Source organism: Glycine soja, chromosome 16, assembly GCF_004193775.1.
Source record: "Glycine soja cultivar W05 chromosome 16, ASM419377v2, whole genome shotgun sequence".
NCBI lineage: Eukaryota > Viridiplantae > Streptophyta > Magnoliopsida > Fabales > Fabaceae > Glycine > Glycine soja.
The window spans coordinates 8,021,429-8,042,361 of NC_041017.1; the positions used below are offsets into that span (position 1 = coordinate 8,021,429).

A 20,933-nucleotide genomic window follows, 5' to 3' on the forward strand; every position below is an offset into this window, starting at 1 on the left:
TTATTAAGTCCTTAGTATCCACTTGTATCTAACAACGCAATAGCATTGAAAGTATTATTACTTTAGTAATGCAATGAAGTGGAAGTGGTGCACTCATTTCACATGGTTTCACTTTCCAAATAGAAAACGACACAACAACCATTAGATTATTTTTCTTTCCTTGACTCTCTTTATTTTTATTGTATTGTAAGTCATCATATCATGTCAATAAGTAAGAGAGGTGGTGGTGGTGTTGATGCACTGGCATTGTTTTTTTTTATTAGCACTTCACAGTTCACCAATCATATCACATAGTTAGAGACAGTGTTTATTACAGTGGTGAGTTTGAATGGAGAGCACACTTAAGGCCCTGAGAGATGGTGAGTCAGTGCTTGATCTGAGTCCAAGATCCACCGTGAGTGGCGGTGTTGAAGATGTCTACGGTGAAGATCATGCCACTGAGGACCAACTTGTCACCCCATGGAATTTCTCAGTCGCCAGGTCAATCTCTCTACCTGTTAGTTTCATGTTTCATAATTTGCATACTTTCTCAGTTTTTTTGAGCTTCACAACTTCAATATGTTAAGGGGTTTAGGCCAGTTGGTTGAACATGGTATATTATTGTAAATCCCTGACACTGTCTTCGATCTCAGATAAAAAAAAAAACTAGACAAGACTAAGATTGTTTAACAGAAGTGGTTAATTAGCAGAAGTTGAACTTGTTGACTTTAATAAAATTCTGATCCTCTACTCAAAACTTTCCATATGTTACATATTGAAAGTTACATAAGCGAGCTTCTACAAAAAGTTAAGTACATAAGTTGATTTTAGCTTATGAAAGAAGATTTAAGTCATTTTACTTTTTTACTTAATTTCTTCTTTTAAAGTTTTTATGGAGAAATTTATTCAGGGTAGATAATATAACATATAGTAATGCTAAAGATTAGTTAATATTTGATCATTTTTGAGTTAGCTGAAATTGTGGTCTGAGTTTGTATAAGATTTTGTGCTGCAGTGGGTACTCTTTGCTTAGAGATCCACAATACAACAAGGGACTTGCTTTCACTGAGAAAGAGAGGGATGCGCACTATTTGCGTGGACTACTACCTCCTACAATTACCTCCCAGCAACTTCAGGTTTGAACTATGATTTTTATCTATTATCTTTTAGTTGGCTATTTTCTTTCATTTTTTATTTTTCTTTTTTACTTTTTTCCCCTTTGTGCCCCTTCCCTCTAGTTTTTGATCACTTCTCTCTACTACTGTTTACAGGAGAAGCAGTTGATAAACAATATCCGACAGTATCAGGTTCCCTTGCAAAAGTATCAGGCTATGATGGAACTTCAGGCATGTCTTTTCAACTCATCATATATAGTTCTATTTTTACATAACATGATATTGTTTGTGGTTAAGTTTGTCTTTTTCATGATGTTATTAATGTTGTCTCCTTTAGTCTGTGATGGATGGAAGTGACATATAATTGCAAATATTTTATACTAATAGCGCCTTTTCTTTCAACCATGATCTCTTTTCTCCTTTTATTATGGTTCCTTGAACTCAAAAATAGAACCTAAAGATTCTGATGCCATTGAATTTTATCAAGGAGGAACATGGAAAAATATTATTCCTCTTGTTCTGAAAAGTGAAACATGTTGTGCTGGTACACAGGAGACGAATGAAAGGCTGTTTTACAAACTTCTAATTGATCATGTTGAGGAACTGCTTCCAATTGTGTATACTCCTGTTGTTGGTGAGGCTTGCCAGAAATATGGGAGCATCTTCAAGCGTCCTCAGGGTCTTTTCATAAGTTTGAAAGAGAAGTATAAATTTCTTTATTCATGTGGCTTGTATGCAGTTTTGGACTACATTTTAATGCAGGGTCATTAAGCTGTTTGCCTTTTTTTAGGGGGAAGGTTCTTGAAGTATTGAAAAACTGGCCTGAGAGGAGTATTCAAGTTATTGTTGTAACAGATGGCGAACGAATTTTGGGACTTGGGGATCTTGGATGTCAGGTATTCACTTGAATATTTCTCATAGGGAATCAAATTCATTGATATGATCATATAAAAAGAAAAACTATCATTGAAGTTATCAAGACATTGATATATATGATGAAAGTGGATAATTTACTCTTCACATAATGATGTTGAATGTGTTTTAGGGGATGGGAATTCCTGTTGGTAAATTGGCCTTGTACACAGCACTAGGAGGAGTTCGACCATCAGCAGTAAGCACTTTACATATGTTCTTATATTCTCATTGTTATATCATTATATGTCTCCTTTCTCTTTTTGGAACATTGAGATTGAGTAATAGTGTAATTAAGTTCACTCTTGTGAGTCGTGTAGTGATGTTTTCTTTCTTGTTCCGTTGCTAGTGTTTGCCTATTACGATCGATGTGGGGACAAACAATGAAAAATTACTGAATGATGAGTTTTACATTGGGCTCAGACAAAAGAGGGCAACTGGACAGGTTTGTATAACTAACATAATAGCATAATATGATTTATGGCTTGCTCAAAGTTGTTTATCTTAATATACTATCATTATCCGCATCATTTTAACTTGCATTAATCTTGATGCAATTTGGTTTCTGCTTTCTTCTTAGGAATATTCTGAACTCTTGCAAGAGTTCATGACTGCTGTCAAGCAAAACTATGGAGAAAAAGTTCTTATTCAGGTTGCAAATTTCTTGTGTAATTCTTAAGATTTGTGAGCTCATCCAATCTTAGTATCTCTGACTGTTTAAATTGATTTTGTGCAGTTTGAAGATTTTGCAAACCACAATGCTTTTGAATTGCTTGCAAAATATGGCACAACTCATCTTGTTTTCAACGATGATATTCAGGTACTAAATTGCATAAAGGCTGACACAGTCACATTACTCACATACATCTTGAAGATTGTTATGTTCTATATTTCTAATTATTAATGCATTATTGTGTCAGGGGACTGCATCTGTCGTTCTTGCTGGGGTCGTGGCAGCCTTGAAGCTCATTGGCGGTAATCTGGCTGACCACACATTCTTGTTCCTTGGGGCTGGAGAGGTATTTGCCCCTTTTCTGACTTCATATTTATGCATCTTTCCATGTTGCTGAAGCAAAGGGAAACAACCAGTGGAATAGAATGAGTAGTACATAGTTTGAAAACTTTTAAATACCCATTTTCTTTATTTTATATTTCTTCTTGTTTTGAGGTTTATGCATGCACGGTATCACACATCACCTGTTGTCTGTAATTGGCAAGATTGTGTAATTTATTTTCTGTCATGTTGTTTAGGCTGGAACTGGAATAGCAGAACTAATAGCTCTTGAGATGTCAAAGCAGGTGAATAAGTTATTTATTGTTTATACTTTATATAGTGGTCATGTTGATTTCCTGAGTTAGTTTTTAAATTGAAATTGCTAATTTTCTTATATTTATTTCTCGTGCAGACAAAGACACCTATAGAGGAGACTCGCAAGAAGATATGGCTTGTAGACTCAAAGGTAGTAGAAAATAATCATGATGGGTCTCATGAAAATTAGTACATATTACATTTTAGTTTAATTTATGTTATCTTTTTATTTTAATTTTTTAGGTTTCTGCAAAGTATTTATTTTTTTTCTCTTGCAGGGTTTGATTGTTGGTTCAAGAAAGGCTTCACTTCAACACTTCAAGCAGCCTTGGGCTCATGAGCATGAGCCTGTTGGCAGTCTCCTAGAAGCTGTTAAGGTGTCAAACTATGTCTGTTTGTGACTTGCTGTAGGTTGTCTTTTGATGTGTCTCTATCCTTAATTAGGTTACATCTTCAGGTAATCAAGCCTACAGTTTTGATTGGATCATCAGGAGTGGGAAAAACATTTACAAAGGAAGTAATTGAGGCTGTGACTTCTATCAATGAAGTAAACTCTTATCTCTTCTTGCACATGAATGTATTTGTGTGATTATTTAGATAGAAAAATCTTGATAAAACTGTCATGCCTGGCTTGCAGAAACCTCTTGTTTTGGCCCTCTCCAATCCAACTTCACAGTCTGAGTGTACAGCTGAAGAGGCTTACGAATGGAGTGAGGTAAAATAAGAGATAAGAACATCTGTCTCTTGAACTGGTTGAGAGATTTCATTGATTTGATGCAAAAATGATGCATTATTCCCACAACTTATCTTTGCTTGTCTTCAAAAACATAGGGTCGTGCGATTTTCGCTAGTGGAAGTCCATTTGATCCTGTAGAATACAAGGGCAAAGTGTACTATTCTGGCCAGGTTTTACCTTCATGAACACCTCTACTATTTAGTTAGTTATACAAAAATAGCATCATATATCTTAAGTCTTGCTTCAATGCCTTGTCCATTCAGGCCAACAATGCATACATCTTCCCCGGCTTTGGTCTTGGGTTGGTAATCTCAGGAGCAATCAGAGTGCATGACGATATGCTTCTAGCAGCTTGTAAGTGGATAACAAATTACTACATTCAACAAACATGATGTTTTGTTCTTTCCCTTCTTTGTATCCTCTTTGTTTCACTTTTAAGTTTCTTCCATTGTTGGATATAGAGGTTCCACTGCACATTTTCTTTGATTTATTTATTGTGATTGGAGATGATAAGATCTCAATAATTAATGCTTTTGGATCTTGTAAAGTTCACAAAGGAATCTTCAACATTATTCTCATGTAATTTACAGCGGAAGCCTTGGCTAAACTGGTGACCGAGGAGAACTACGAAAAGGGCTTGATTTATCCACCATTCTCTAACATCAGAAAAATTTCAGCTAACATAGCTGCAAGTGTAGCTGCCAAGGCATATGAGCTAGGTCTGTGCTCACTGTCACAAACAACTCCTCGTTTTTGTTCGAATGTACCTATCTGTCTCATGAATCAGCCATGTTTTGAAACTGACAATTGTTTTAACTTTCTTTGTAGGCTTGGCTACACGTCTCCCTCGTCCTCAGAATCTTGTGAAGTATGCTGAGAGCTGCATGTATACCCCTGTCTACCGAAACTATAGGTGAATTATGGGGCAAGTCACTTAACTTTGGCTGTAATAAACATATGTTTTGGTGGCATATGTGAGTTGTTTTATGTAACTTACGCATAAGTGAGAGTGGTCTTATGCTTTTTATTACGAAATCACCAAAACTGCAGGTGAATCATGCTTTTTGTTATGGGGCAAATCACTGTTAGCTTTGGCTGTAATAAGCATATAATGCTTTGTATTATGAAATCTTAGTTCAATTCATCTCATGTCATGCCGATGGCTGGCTCAATAAACCTTGCCATAGGAACAGTATGGCTTGTGGTACCATGCATTGGTTTTTAACAACTAATTCGTGTAATTAATATAAGAATGACCAGCATATTGCATTTAGTCCATTCTTCATGAGGAAATTACGAAGCAATAAACATACTGATACTGAGACAGGCTTTAACGTGGCTATAGTGTGTTAGGGTGAGCATCAATGTGCATGTTTGATTTGCAGTTGAAAATACAGCCACGCGCGTTTTAATGCAAATACAACCGATAAAAGCAAAATGAATACAAAAGTAAAGGTCTTGATTCAGTGACAAAATTGTTCTTTGTCTCAAACGTAATTTTGCTACGAATTCTCAATCATGTTCAATATCGCATGTATGCCTGTGTTAACATGAAAGTTATTCTGTGCGTAAGTTAGACACGACACTAAACATGCATTAACTTCTAAAATTAATTTCTTTCATTGTAACACGTTTGAATATAAAATTTATAATTAAAATTAATTTAGACAAACATCTTAATTAAGATTAATGATTTAAAATTAACTTTATCTATTTTTAAAGCAAATGGCCCAATTGAAGATCTATTCTTAAAATTAATGTGTGGTTGGAATGCAATTTGTAATGTATATTTTCAAATCAATTCAGATAAAGACGCCAAAGTAAAGAGACTAGAAGCAAGGGATGAAAGCAAAATACTAATTTTCATTTTTCATCTTCCTATCATTCCCATTTCCCAACTTTAGTGCTGAATAAAAAAAATACATCTGCTAATTTCATACATGTTTTTCTTTTAGGTTTAACATTAAGTACCAAACCATACAGCTGAATCCCCCCTTCCACAAAACAAAACTAATTTGCCATTCAAACAAATTCTACATAACATCGCCAATGCAATATGATGCTGTTAACTCTAACACATAAAGCAGTCCAAAATTCCCCAGCTGCTCAGCTCCAAAAGACTAACTTCTTAAGCATGTTGTTTATTGTAAACATCCAAATCAGCTTAGGTGAGTGTCCTTGTGAGAAATCTCCAGGCTGTTCAGTTCCAAAGGTTGACTACTCAAGCTTGTTGTTTCTTATAAACATTCAAGTCAGCATGAGTGTCGTTGTAGCGCTGAGTTAGGTAGTCATGGCATAAGATGGGAGGAAATCTGGAACAAGAGAAAATGCAAGGATGTTAAGAACCACTACAAAAAGCACAACTTCATTTTTCAGTTTCCATATACAGAATTTTAATACTGCAGCTGTCTCTTATTAATCTGTCCGTATGATGAACAACTAAGGCAATTTAATTCACAATCCATCATATTATAAATTGTCTGTTTTAAGCCTTGTTTGAATAAATTTCTCCATAAAAAATCAACTTAAGTTATCCCATCTAAATTTTCCACAAGCTGATGTGCATAAGTTGATTTTATAGCTGTGTTTTACTGTGTAATGTTGTGTGTCAATGTATACCACACCTCATGCTATAATATGGAAAAGGGAATCAGTATTCATTACAAGATCAATCAATTACTGATAAATAGAAAATATAATATTCTAATAATAAATACAATATCAGGAATAATATCAAAACATAATCTCACACAGATTATGGAAGAAGCACAATTCATTTTTTTTCTTATTTTCTTCTCCTATAAGTGCTTGTGGAAAAATTTATCTAGATAGAGCCTTATTTACTTTATAACACAAAATGGAAGGATGGAATTTGAATGTTATATGAACTTTATAACATACAATATACTGTCAAATTTTAGATGACAAGTTTAACTCACTTGGGCGGATTACTGTCTGATTTGCAGGTAGGCAAGCACTCCACTAGACAATCATGACTGGGCTCCAAGAAGTATGCAATCTGTAAAAGGAAACAGCACAGGGATGAGCAAGATGCACGATTTTGCCAATCTTTGCAAGTTAAAGCTGTGACATACAAAGATGCATAATCAAGGAATGGACCAAAAATTGTGGAGATTAAATTTTGGAAAATAATAACATAGTGAAGATTCCCATTGATTGCTATCAATGAATAAACAAAAGGGAAGATTAGCAGTGCTAACAAAATCACCAACTGTGACATAAGTCAATCCTGGCGGCTGTAGCCAATAATTGTCCTTAGCATTGTGAATTACAGTGCTGGCAGATAATAATAGAGAACCACAAGATTACAAGCTAAAGCTTGAAATATTATTTATATTTGACCAGATATATGTATTAAGCACATACAACTTCAATTTTAAAATTCTAAACTCAGAACAAACAACAGGATCTTTAGGGAGACAAAGTATATTATGTACTGCTGAATTTAACAATGTAAAACCTGTTTTGCTATCAAATTAAAAATTGTAACAAGAAAAAAGTTGAACCAGAAAAAAGAGCTGGGGCTTACAGAATATCTTCCTTGACCGTTTCCTAGAACTCTGTGCAGTGTGGACCTGAAGATAAATGCAAAGTAAATTTTTGATTATATGACATAAAATTTAATGAAAAAGAATGCACAGTTAACATACCCCAAAGGCCAAATCACATATTTTATTCAACTTAGCTTTTGTTCATTACGTATACTGTAAGTCTTGGTGTTTTGTTTCTGGAAACAAATGATAGAATACCACATAACATTTGAAGTTTCATGAGAGCACATAAAATTACTTATCACTTATGTACACATGCAATTCTCTGCTTCTATTAAAGCTTACAAATTACATTGTAGCAGCTAAAGGAGATGTAGGATACCACACAAGTTCTCTAAAAATTTTAGTTCTTATAAAAATACAAGTGATAAACCATATGCACATGCAATTCCCATTTATTAATTAAAAGCTAAATCTAGCATCAAGGAAAATGTCATGGAAACATTTACATGTGTCGTTTTTGACAATGATGAGTATTATGTTACAGATTTATAGGTAAACTACATTATATCATGCCACTAATTATCTAGCTAATTTATTACTTCTCAACATATTTCCCTAGTGAATAGTAGCTGTAGCTTGCCCACCATACAAATCAATCTTTTGTCTTTTAAACTCCTCCAAGATCAGAAGCATGCCTGCCTTCATTCAAAATCAGAAATATTTAAAAGTGGGAAGGATTTCTTACTTAAAAACGCAGTTGCTCCAGCGCTCCAGCATGTCACCAAGATTCACTATGAATGCTCTGCAACATAACAACATCAATAATCAGTCAAATTATATAATAATTCAGGAGAAGGGCATGACAAAGGTAATGAAGTTAAGAACTAGTAGCATAGGTTCTTCCTCTCTTTGCAGCCAATTATGCCTAATACTTGATATAACACAGCTTAAAAAGAATTAAAATTTTAGAAATACATTAGTTGTGGCAAATAAGTTAATTTTACAAAGAATGAATGGTTTTGTAGCATTCCATGTCATACTATCAAATGAAAAGTATGACCTTCTTACATGATCCCATCATATAGATTTGTATGAATGACAATTGGAAAGACTCTCTATGAAATTAGGATAAACAAATCCAGGGGAAAAAAACTTGAATTTGAAGGAAGAAGGGCATGTCAGAAATTTTTTAGAAATCAGCCCATGAATTAAAAGGTAGGGAACTAGGGATGAAGAAGAAAGAATTCTCAGTTTCTCACTATTGCATTGCATGCAAATAGAAATGAAAGCTACAGTGACATAGGGACTAACCCCTTCAATGGTGCTACATCCTCCCATTTCTGAGGTTTAGCATCCCTATCTTTGCATATCTGCAATAGAAGACATCAATGTTTTTAATTATTTGCACAAAAATATTTGTAATATTAAAATATGTGTGTGTGTGTGTGTGTTCCTTTCTTACTTGAAGACCCGAGACATCATCTGTTGCTAACAGTGTAATTAAACCATAGTCAGTATGAGCTCCAGCTCCATATAATCCTTTCAAGGGATCCGAAACTTGACCTTCATGAAACAAAAATGAATACAATTGTATAAATTATTTTTCTTTGTAATTGTACCAGATATAGTACCAGCTATGTGTATGCGATTTGCCACTTTTTACATTATTATTACAAAACTTCCTTTAAAGAGAACCCGAGATGTGGTAGGTTGAATTCAGTACATGATATGCGAGGTTATTGAGAAAATTTTGTATCTATACCAAGTATAAAGGTTATAGATTCAATACCTTCATAGTGCAGCAAACGCAGAGTTGCAATGGGCTCTCCAAGCATTTCTGGCTGATCAAAAAAATTAGCATCCAAATCAAGTGCAAGGGCTATTATCTTTGCAACTGCTTTCCCTACTTCTCTGGATTCCCAAACAAAACAGACAGAAACAAAAGAAAAACAAAAATGTGAATCCCTTTTCCTCTATAATACAGAATTTAATTCCAAATGAACAATCAAGGCTGTTAAAAAGGATCTAATATTTTCTACATAGGAAGGGAGCAATAACATTGACAAGAAAAGAAGCAAAACAAGACCTCAATCCACTCCCACCAAGGCAAGGAAGAACAAGGCAACTAGATGAAACACAATGGAATTTTTTTGTTGAAATGAAAAGCAAATATATGCTCCATATAACCGTTTTAAAAAACAGTTCGTGGTTGCAACATCAAGGTTTTTGGAGCTTTTGCGACCTTGATTATGGTTGCATCAGCTGCATTTGTGTGCAATTTCCCATCATATCAAGGAACTGTCACAAAGCCATGTACCACAACCGCAATTTAAAACCATGCTCCATATTAAACACTATGGTTTCCACAAAGTACCGTAGGTGAGAAACAAACCAACAATTAGCAGGTTCCACATGCAGCACAAATGATCAAAACTCAATATTTGAGATTGCATCTTATAACAGAAAGAAACAAAAAAAAAAAAAAATCATCACCAAAACATACAATGTCTCTCTATGGAACTTTTCCATGGTCTCCCTCCACCCTGGAAGAACACCTACATGGTAAAAACAAAAAAAATCAGGAAAAGTTTAAGAGAAGAAAAGAAAAAAAAATTGGAAGACTCATTTGGTAGAAATTACACATTTTGTGTCCAAGAAGTTGACTCATTTACCTGGTGCGGGCCAGTTATTCGGTCCATAAAAAGGTTTATTCGATTCTGGGTCATCTTCACCTTTTTCAACTCCAATATAATACCCCTCTTTGTAGTCTCCTACTTAACCCATCAGAGAAAAAGGTTAGCAAGTCTCAGAAAGACAGAATTTTTGTATGTACAACTTTAGATACATTTTCTGATTAGAATTAGAGTTTTATCTAATAAAGGTTTAATAATAAAGGTTTGATGAAGGTTTACTTCAATTCTGATCGGCTAATAACACCAAAAGTACATAAGAAACTGTGTATCTAAGTATTTTTACCGGTTCAGAATCACAAAATAATAAGAATCAGAAAGCATGGTGGACTCTATGTAAACATGCAACAAAGGCATAAGGGTATATAGTACATACCATGCACTTGGTTTTCAGGATCAAGCAACTCATCAAGAACAGGGGTGTATCCCCTGTGTTTTTCATTCCTGAGAATCTTCATCTTCTCCTTGTGAGGAAGAGAGAAGAATTTCTTGCTCTGTGCAAAAACCTCTTCCATGAATTCCTGGCTTATTCCATGATTGACAACGTAGAAAAAACCGGAATCCAAACATGCCTAAAAACAAAAACAAAAAACATTAATATGACATGATAAAAAATCATGGTTCAAAAAACAAAGTGAATTGAGGAAGCAAAAACCTGTTTGAGTAAATTGACGGATTGGTTGATGTCAGGGTTGGAGAGGTCGATGCAGTTGAGGGCAGAGAATTCTGTGCTCTGTTTTCCCATGTTTTCAAGAGCACCGAAGGAGAATGGTTTTTGCGCTTTAATTTGCGCTTTGCAATGACAAACAATAAAATAAAAAGTGAATGGTTTTTGCTTATATAAGCCATATTCAACACATCATCATGGGTCCACAATCGTTGCCACCTTTCATCGTAGCAGCCATATATTTTTTTTTTCTATATAAATTTTCTTCTATATTTTTTATTTCGCTTATTTAGAAATTGAAATTTCTTAGTTGCAAGTTATTACACGGGTGTTTCCAACTGATTTGGATCGAATTTGATCAAATTTAAGACATAATTTAATTAAATTTAATTAATTTAGTTCGATTTAATTTTTACAATTTTTATTTTTAATCTAATCCAATTCATTTATAAACAAGTTAATTCAATTAGAGAGATTATGTCCCTTGAAGAGGATTTGAGAGATGCGCGCTCAGTTCAATCTTGATTGGATCTATAAAATTACAAATTAAACCCATGACACAATCAATACATAAACGAGATCCATTTAATTTAATTTTTGACTCAAATACATAAATGACTCAACCCAAACAATTCAAATCTTGAGTTCGCTGATAAATCCATAAACAATCTTGAATTAATATAAATTTCTTTGCTGCCTTTTATTTTCTTCTTCATTGGGCCTCTACCCTTGGGACCGGATTGTAATTTGATCTGATTGCTCTAGCATATCCTTATTTAATCTAATCACTTTTGGAGTATTGTGAACACACTGGTGTTAATGTAGTGGTTATCATATAATGAAAATCTCAGGGACATGGTACATCTTGATATGTCTGACTGTCTCTGATCTCAAACTATCAAAGAAGGTGGATAGATAGTAGATAGCATAAAAAGTCATTACTCTAGTTTAGGACGATATGTTGTACATTATATGTCACTTGATGCTCTTAACTATGCTGCCTTGACTTCCGAGAAAGTCTTTTCTAGAATAACATCATTGATATTTAATCTATAATTGGATTTGTATTTTTTTTGGATAAACTTCTTTTATCCTATGTTTGGAATGAGGAAACAAATGAAGAGAAAACAAAAAAAAAAAAATTTATTTCTATAAGTTAATTTTTCTTTCTAAAGGAAAAAAAATCATTTCATATTTCCATTCTATATGCTTCTCTTAATTCAAATAAAAAAATATTGTTATCTCTATTTGTTTTTCTCTCTATTTTCTTTTCTTCGTATCAAATATTTCCATTCTATATGCTTCTCTTAATTTGCAAGTTATGGGAAATCGTTTAGTCAAATATGATATGCTTCCGCCTAATACTTAGCCAATCATTGAAGTTGAATCGATAGTTGTGTAAAGTGTAAACAACCGTTTTTTACGTTTTCAATAACTTGCAGGTTTGAAAATGTGGATTTTCTCTACGAAAAGCGTAAATATCATGCTTAAATATTTTTTTTATTTTTAATTTAACATTTTTTTATTTTTGTCCCTCCAAATTTTAGTTTTTTTCTTAATTCTTAAAGTACTTTAGATAATATTTTGAACCGTAAAAAAAATACATTAAACAGTGAAAAAAAATTATATAAAATACTTTAAGAATAAAAAACAAAACAAACATATTTTATAAAAATTAAAACAAAAAATAAATAAATGACATAAATGAAAATAAAAAATACACTAAATTGTAAAAACAAAAAATGTATTTAAACTATAATATTATGATAGGCAAAATGTTATTACTTCTGTTTCTTATTGTAAGAATGAAGTTATGGTGTATTAAGTTGTTTTAAAATACACTATAACTTGTTTTAGAAATAAAGGTAGTATTAAGTTAATCATACTTATTATTAATTTATAATTATTAAACATATAAATTTAAAAGAATTTGAGATATTATGTTTAGTTGAGACTTTATTTGATTTTGTAGAAAGGTGATATCTTATCATTTAAAAAATGTAATCTAGTAATCATAGATATATGAACATCTAGTAAAGTGTTTAGAAATATGCACTAAAATAATGAAACAAGGATTCATTAAAAGTGAGAAATACATATATGATAACTTCTTAAATCAGTAGTCAATATCAATGTATAATGTTGTCAGTATTTAAGGATTTAAGTGATAATAATTCAATCCATTAAAAAATGGTTGTCAAAAATTTTATTTATAAACTTTTAATACAAATGGTCGAATTTTATGATTTTGATATATATACTACAATATTCCTTAATACATTTGATGTTATTTGGTGACTTTATGTAACATCTTCCATTTATTGATTCAGCTCATATTTTTGAAAGAAATTCGAAATGATGATACTTCTAAGTGCTTTCAAAACCACATGTGGTTTAATATAATCATCAATAACATCAATTTCTATCGAAATAAATTCTTTGAATGACGAACACTTTTCGAATTTTAATGTATATATTAATCACTTTTTAATGTATTATTTTTTTCTTCCAAAATAAATTCCATCAAAATTATACAAAGTTTATAACATCCACAAATTTTATATAACAGAGATAACAAAAAATATATAAAGGATTTTTTTTGTCCACCAATTTCGGATGGGATAACCTGAAAGATCACTGCTAAAAATATAAAATAAAAATAATGCAATTCTAATTATTTTATTATTACGTAAACTTTCTAAGAATTTAATTAGAATATAATGACAATACAATAAATATTATTTTTATATTTTTTAAATAAATTTTAACTGATGAAAAATAAATATTTTTAAAAAATATATTAAATAATAATGATAATATTTATTTATATTTTTGAAAATTTTCATGCCATGCATAGTTGCATACCAAGCGTTTGATACATTATAGAGGTTAAAGGGCTATATCGTTGACAGGTGTCAAAGTGGGAGACACTTGTGTACCTTTTTGACCAACCGAATTTTCTAATTTCTTCGACCAGAATTTTGTGTGGTGTAGGAAAGAGCTTTGCTATAGGGACCCAAAACTTTTGGGAGACATGAGCCCAATCAATCAAACAAAGTTGGCAATTTACTCACATTAAAAACATTAAGCCTTTAAAGTTACCTAGAAGTGACATGAGCCGATTTTTTTAATTATTATAATAGTATCTTAAAATTCTTATTAATTATGATTTTTAATAAGCTCTCAATGTAATTTTTTTTTCCATTAATGATACCTAGAATTTCAACTCCAGATAAAAAGGCCAAAAAATAATGGGTAGAATGCATATTTTTATAAGAAAAAATCGGAATTTTGAACAATTTTCTTTTATAAATAGTAACATTTAACTATTCAGATAATGTCTTTTTTAGGGATAATTTAGATAATCTCAATTAATAACTAAAATGAATTAAAATGAATTCTTCCAATGTATACAAAAAATTTCCAATGTCTCTTGCTATTGTAACCTTCCCACGATTTTTTTTATTTTTATTTTTCTAAATATTGAACCTCAAAATAATAAATTATATCGATACTAGATAATAATAATAATAATAATAATAATTATAATAATTGGTTGGTTCCATCGTTTTTATACATATGTCTACTATTATACTATTTTCATTTTGTGAAAAACAATTAAATAAAGGATTTTTAAATAGATTATATATACACGTCATGACGTCATCCTATACATGGATGATGTAGTAGAAATATTAGGTGATTAATAAATAAATAGCCTTTAAGGAACTAGTAATAAAATGAAGCAACTCGATCATGGGTGATTTAATTTAAATGTATTTGAAAAGTTATCTCTCCTTTGTAATAAATACATTAATTTGACAAAAAAGATAAATACTAAAACAAAAAAATGACTTATTGACGCGTCTCTCCCACTTGTCCACTTGTTCTTGAATACACGAATGAGCAAAGCAGCACATGCTTCATGCTTGGAAAATTTTCGTCAAGAAAGCAATTACATATATCATAAGATATGATATACTATATTAATTTTTTTGACTATATTGACTGGTGGAGGAGACTAAACTATGTTCCAATATCCCCCCTGCCAGCACTTACCTAGGTCAACTCTGCCGGTCTTTAACAAATTTTATATTCTTGCGTGCATTTAATATGATCTAAAATTTTTTAAAATTTAAATTTTTTAATTTGATCTAAAAATTATTATTTAATCATTTCTCCTCTCATAATAAAATGTTTTTCTCTCACCTAATGTTCCCCTTATATTTTCAAGTTTAAAGTTGTTTCTGTTTTTACAAGTTGAGAAAAATTATAACCTAATCTCGGTCAAAAAGTGGATTTTTTTTAATCATATGGATACTCATACATTTTAGTTTACTTGTTACATGCCTAATGACTCGTGGTGTAAAATGAGTAATAAATATTAATAATTAATATTTACTAATAATTTATAAGAGCATAATGGCTCATAAGTTGACTTATCAAATAAATAAACAAATAAATGATTTAAACATAATTAATGCCACAATCATAAGAGTATTATCATATTATTTTATTATATTGTCTTAACACAAATTCATTTAGAAATATCACTGAGTTAGATAAATGTAGAATAAAGCAACAAAACAACATGACATTCATAAGAATTCGTAAAATATTATGTCCAATAAAATAATATTTAATTAAATAATTAAAAAAATCTAACAAATTAAATATCAATATGATTCTCAACTCAACCCAATCCAACTTATTTTGATGGGTTAATTAAGTAGATTGAGTTGTCAGTTTATTAATTGTTGATCTATTAATTAAGGGATTTGTGTTTATAATATTTATAAAAGAATTTAATGTTATGCGTTATCACATTGTATAAAGAATATTCCTAAAAAAGGATTTCCACGCATTTTTATTTCTAATGTTTATAAATTGGAGATTTTATAATCACAAATTATACTATGATGCACATATGGATGGTGTTAGATCTGGGGGAAGATATTAGTCCTCCGCAACTTAAAAAATCAAGGTTCAATTTTCATTGAAAGAAATGTTCATGTTTAATAATATTTTAATATATCTAAAAAAATATATATATGTGGAATTTTTTTAAAAAGAATTACTATGATGTAATATAAATTACATTGCTACACCTATTTAATGACCGTGAAAACAGTAGTTATTAACTATCTGTAAGATCGAGTGATATAAACTCTTAACAATTTATTTTTTCCCCAATAACTAACTAGTTTCTGACTCTAGTGGAACGACATTTTGATCCCAATTATTCAACCAATGATTCTCAAGTTTATTTTGATTTGAAATTTTGTTTTCAAATTTAATTAGGACTCTGGTGTTCATGAATATATTTTTCTGAATCATGTTAAATGCCACAATGCAAGATACATCTGATTTGATTTAGGAAATATTCAATCATTTTAGGGACAACTATTGACATAAAGAAATTGAATTTTTATTTTTTTCTTTCCTCCCATTATTCAAAGTAGTTGATTTATCATTAATTTAGAATTCAAAACAAATTACTAAATTACTAATAATAAATAACTTATGCATTATACGGGGTCTGGTACGTTGATTGCTTTGCCTAAATAATAGTTGGCATAGGCTGTTCTTTTTGCATATGAGTTGGGGGGTAATTCTTGTACTCCTCTTAATATATATGCCTCTTTTGCATATATATATATATATATATATATATATATATATATATATATATATATATATATATATATATATATATATAAAACTTATGCATTACATGGATTTTATAGAAAGACGGAAATATATAAAAAAATTAAAAAATCAAGAAAATGTTTTATTAAATAAAAAATGTAAACTAAAATATAAGTATTTAAAACTTTTACATATATCTTATTAATTATACTTAATGTTGATAAAAAAATTGAGTGTTAATTAAAACATTTAAAACTCATTTGATTTTAGATAATTATTTATTGGCACTAAACTATTTAATCTCTAAATAATATTCTAAACACATTAAGTTCTATAATATATATATATATGCATAACATTGACTACTGTACCTATGGTTACTCTTAACTCACCGCGAGATACAAATTTTCAAGTTACATTTTATGAATTTTAGATTTGATTTTCTTGGATTTCACATTGTTTGTAACCCTGCTTAGGGGGGTTGGGTTGTACTAAAATAAAATAGGGAAAAAATCCATTAATTTATTTAATTTAGATCTAGTGAAATTTTGTACATATGCTAGCTGTTTTTTTTTTTTTTTTCACTCGGTGATTTTTCATAGTAGCGTGCCACGGCTTTCCATAAATGATTTTACGTACGATAGTTTCTTAATGGCAAATATATTTTCTGATTTAACATGTTGAACATTCTAGGCAGATTCATAAATGCTCAAACCTTAATTTTTTTTTTTTTTTACACTCAATTAATTCTTTACATTCCCATCAAGAGAATCGTAATAATTATAGATGCACCCGATCTATTACTACTAAAACACATATATACTATTATCTTGCTTATTTTTTACTCTTTTTTTCTTGCTAACAATTAATGCACTCCCATATATACATAACTTGCCCCTAGCTAATTTCTTTTCTCTAGCTATAAATTTTGCTATGTGGCTCAACCACCGTGATATATATTGAAAGCCTTGAAACTATGTTTTCTGAAATTGAGATTTGAGACAATGAAGAGTTCCGATGAGATGCACAACAAAATTGTAATGATGAAACAATCTTTCTTCGATGAGGTATTTTTATTTTCTCACACATAATACGCATTGATGATTTTTTTTAATATATGATATTTCTTTATACTATTTGGGTGTGTAACACTGATTCTCATTTGAGGTTGATTCTTTTCTCTGAGTTCTTTCTACCAAGTCACAAATACTAACAGACAAGATATATAGTTATAAATTTTGCCACTCAATTTTAAATATTGATGCAAATTTATATATGTGACAAATTAATGTTTCAGGGATTTCTGATTCCAACCCAGTTTCAAGAGCTGGAGCTGCTACAAGACAGGGACAATATGAACTTTGTTAGGGATCGATGTTTTTTATTTGTTCTTCTCGGACATGACAAGACAGTTTGAGGATCGAAATTGAGCAAATTCTGTGAGTAAAAGTGCATAACCATACCTTAATATGCAAAATTGTGTTATTTTAGTGTATTCTCTATTGAGATTTCTATAGCACGCACACTCACACGTATGTATATACATGTCAACATGTGTGTACATTCAAAATAAGTTTCTAATTGATGGATATGATTGTGCATTTACACAGTCGAGAAGAAATTTATGGTAAGCCAAGGAAAGACATGAATAGGTTACTTCAAGGACTCAAGGGAATTTGTGGTACCTATTTTTCTTCGATCTCCATCCCCAAGACCCCAATTGATCGATGATCTCCAAAATATATATATTTTCTCGACTTCAAATTAAGCATCATAAATATTGTCGTGTTTTCAGCATTGGTGCTCTCAAGATTTTGAACGGAGTCAATAAGATTATACAACTTTTCCAGAAAGGCAACGTGGAAGGGTGATTGTTACACTTGACATAATTATATAAACTTTTGTTTCCTTCAATCCTTAGCCAAATGAAATTGCAATATGCTGACTCTAAATCATGAATTTTGCAGGATCATGCATGCTTTTGAACAGGTGAAGATGGAGACTGTAAATCTTAGGGCGAAATTGAGCCTTACTTTCAGGTAATTAACGCACATTAATTACCTTAACCAATGAAGCATTTTTCAAAGGATAATAGGTGAGTTTATTTAAATTTATTTCTTGAAAAAAATACTTATTTTAATAAAAAAAAGTCGTTTTCTATTTTTTTTAGTGTGCTTATAAAATTATTTTTTTATTTCTTTTGATAAATAAATTCTATCTGCTTTTAAAAAAATTCTTTTTAATAATTACTTTTTTTTAAGTTTAAATAAACCATACGAACGTTTTAATGCTTTTAAAAAAGAGATATTTCTACCATTAAATGTGTCAATTGAATTGTAGCATTATTATTTAGACGTCTCACAATTATGTGAATACTTGATCAACAATAACAAAAAGTACATATCCTTATTTTTATATTTAATTTTTTTTTTACTATTTTAAAAAATAACTGAGTTATAAAATTCCATAATGAAAAAGGTGTTGTTTTTAAGAAAGATATTTTTCTCCATTAAATGTATGTTAGCTAAATTTTACTATTTTTATTTTTGAGATAAGTTAAACTTTTCTATTAAAACTTGAAAGTTTGCCTTCCTATTAAATGAGAGTGTAGTTAATTAATGGACAATAGTTATCTAGCACTTTCTATAGGGACCGCATCTCTCGTATTTTTGAATTGGTGGTTAAGCATGAACCGTTGTATTTGGACCACAAGCATAGCTTATGCTATTGGTCTTCTCTGTCTTTGTGCTTTTTCTTGAAAGTTAAAATTAGTTGGTTCTCATTATAAAAAGAATATTAAAATAAATTTCCGATCTCCAATAAGTATCAAATGTTTATTGTCCAAAAGATTTTTCTTTCATTAATTGAATTCTTACTAAAATAGCAAATTTATTTTTATCGATCATTTGACGCTTTTTTTTAGTACTTGTTAAATTAAATAATAAATTTTATGTTTGTTTGTTGATAATTTTTCATTTGTTATTAATATTTTTTAAAAGGATTAATAACAAATTTTTTTTATAAAATTGTATTACATAATTATAATTTTTTTAATCTTTTTCGTTTATTTATTTATTAGGGATCACAAATGTATTTTATCCTAATAAGAATAAGCTATAGAAAACATAAATTGTATCACATAATTAATTTTTCTTCCAGCTCAAGACCTTTAATTAATACAATATAATGCAAAAAAACAAAAAAAAATCTTTGAGATGACCTAAATTTTCTCTTTATATAATTTGTTACAGTTGCTGGAGTACTCCCAAGCTCCCAATGAATTGAAGGTTTTGTACGTAGCAGTGCATGCATGAGGATGGTTGGTGCTGCATGCAGTTGAAGTGCTAGTGATCACCAACAATTTTGATGTGGTCCTCTTAATTAGCTTCCCCACCAATTTAATTAAATTAGACTTATCTGAAAATTTTGTTTGTGATTTTTAATTAACAGTTGTTGCCTTTGTCTCTGTAACAAACAAAAATCCGGTACGTTATTGCTTGTGTGCTCATATCACATAGGGTTGCATACGTAACGTTAGAACTTAGAAGTCCCAATATATGCAAAAGTAGATAATTAAAGTCAATGAATTCAAATCTAGTTTATCAATATATCATATATAAATGATGCTGAAAGTTAATCCCACTGACATTGTTTTTTGGGTTATATGAATTTTGTTTGGGGAGACCCAGATGCTGTCAATTTAATTAATTATTTTTTTGGAACAAATTTTGTAAGCCTAAACAGGTGGATGGCATGGCCTATAAAAATCTACATGATTTTAATTAATAAGGCTTTTAATTAATAATAAAACTTGACTGTGAGTTGAACATAAAACCTGAAGCATTAATATTATGAGTTAAATTGTTGGGAAATAAATGTATATGCTTCCTAGTGTGGTATGCTCTAAAGAGACTGTACGATAGTAGAATAAGTTAATTTGGAGGAATTTATTAGTGACGTTTAAATTCAAATCCATATAAAATAAAAATAAAAAACCATTAAAAAAATTGAAAAATCAAATCAAAATGTAAGTTTTTGAATTTATTTGGATGATTTTACACTTAAATTCATTTGTTTTTGAAATTGAATCCAAGAGTAACACTTATATTACTTTAATATTATTATGAATTGTTATATATTTGATGTGTATAAACTTAAAATTCACAATATTATATAATTTTATATATTTAAATATTTAATATATTAATAAGTTTAGTGCATTTTATTAGTAATTTTTTAAAATAATTTGATTTAAAAGATGAAAAAATATAAATTTTAATGAAATAATATTTTAAAAAATTACAAAAAATATCTAAATTAAACCATACAATATTAGTTTGATTTAATTCAAATTTAAAATT

General features: G+C 30.3%; 2 protein-coding genes and 1 long non-coding RNA gene across 5 annotated transcripts; 2 read left to right on the top strand and 1 right to left on the bottom strand.

The window, feature by feature from the left end:
• Nucleotides 1–216: 216 nt before the first annotated feature.
• On the top strand, nt 217–5,324 carry LOC114390585 (NADP-dependent malic enzyme-like). The gene is made up of 19 exons (XM_028351371.1): nt 217–480; nt 995–1,115; nt 1,251–1,325; nt 1,647–1,798; nt 1,885–1,990; nt 2,140–2,205; nt 2,356–2,451; nt 2,587–2,658; nt 2,743–2,826; nt 2,927–3,025; nt 3,258–3,305; nt 3,413–3,466; nt 3,594–3,692; nt 3,773–3,862; nt 3,953–4,030; nt 4,147–4,221; nt 4,315–4,405; nt 4,642–4,770; nt 4,880–5,324. Exons 1-19 carry the CDS (start codon nt 329–331, stop codon nt 4,966–4,968), a joined length of 1,776 nt encoding a protein of 591 aa, XP_028207172.1. The 5' UTR covers nt 217–328; the 3' UTR covers nt 4,969–5,324.
• A 570-nt stretch (nt 5,325–5,894) lies between these two features.
• Nucleotides 5,895–11,061, bottom strand: LOC114391250 (2-oxoglutarate-Fe(II) type oxidoreductase hxnY-like). 2 transcript variants are annotated; one of them, XM_028352306.1, is made up of 11 exons: nt 10,912–11,061; nt 10,633–10,828; nt 10,239–10,337; nt 10,070–10,121; nt 9,356–9,477; nt 9,029–9,129; nt 8,878–8,936; nt 8,312–8,368; nt 7,602–7,647; nt 6,991–7,070; nt 5,895–6,363 (listed from the first exon to the last, which is right to left on the bottom strand). In XM_028352306.1, exons 1-11 carry the CDS (start codon nt 10,999–11,001, stop codon nt 6,273–6,275), a joined length of 993 nt encoding a protein of 330 aa, XP_028208107.1. In that variant the 5' UTR covers nt 11,002–11,061; the 3' UTR covers nt 5,895–6,272. The 2 variants fall into 2 exon arrangements, with proteins under 2 accessions (XP_028208107.1, XP_028208106.1); XM_028352305.1 differs by having other exon boundaries at nt 10,239–10,340.
• Nucleotides 11,062–17,505: 6,444 nt separating this feature from the next.
• Nucleotides 17,506–20,085, top strand: LOC114389155. Of its 2 annotated transcripts, XR_003661711.1 has the most exons (6): nt 17,506–17,639; nt 17,870–18,011; nt 18,183–18,253; nt 18,368–18,439; nt 18,540–18,611; nt 19,824–20,085. It is a non-coding gene; the product is annotated as an uncharacterized LOC114389155 (long non-coding RNA). The 2 variants fall into 2 exon arrangements; XR_003661710.1 differs by having other exon boundaries at nt 18,183–18,439.
• Nucleotides 20,086–20,933: the final 848 nt, after the last annotated feature.

Excerpts from the sequence above, each read along its gene's own strand:
- LOC114390585 (XM_028351371.1), top strand. The coding sequence starts at position 329 with ATGGAGAGCACACTTAAGGCCCTGAGAGATGGTGAGTCAGTGCTTGAT. Across the intron at positions 2,659-2,742 it reads GAGAAAAAGTTCTTATTCAG|TTTGAAGATTTTGCAAACCA; the intron begins GTTGCAAATTTC and ends GATTTTGTGCAG. Across the intron at positions 3,026-3,257 it reads TGTTCCTTGGGGCTGGAGAG|GCTGGAACTGGAATAGCAGA; the intron begins GTATTTGCCCCT and ends CATGTTGTTTAG.
- LOC114391250 (XM_028352305.1), bottom strand. The coding sequence starts at position 11,001 with ATGGGAAAACAGAGCACAGAATTCTCTGCCCTCAACTGCATCGACCTC. Across the intron at positions 7,071-7,601 it reads ACGGTCAAGGAAGATATTCT|ATTGCATACTTCTTGGAGCC; the intron begins GTAAGCCCCAGC and ends TTCCTTTTACAG. Across the intron at positions 6,364-6,990 it reads TCAGACAGTAATCCGCCCAA|ATTTCCTCCCATCTTATGCC; the intron begins GTGAGTTAAACT and ends CTCTTGTTCCAG.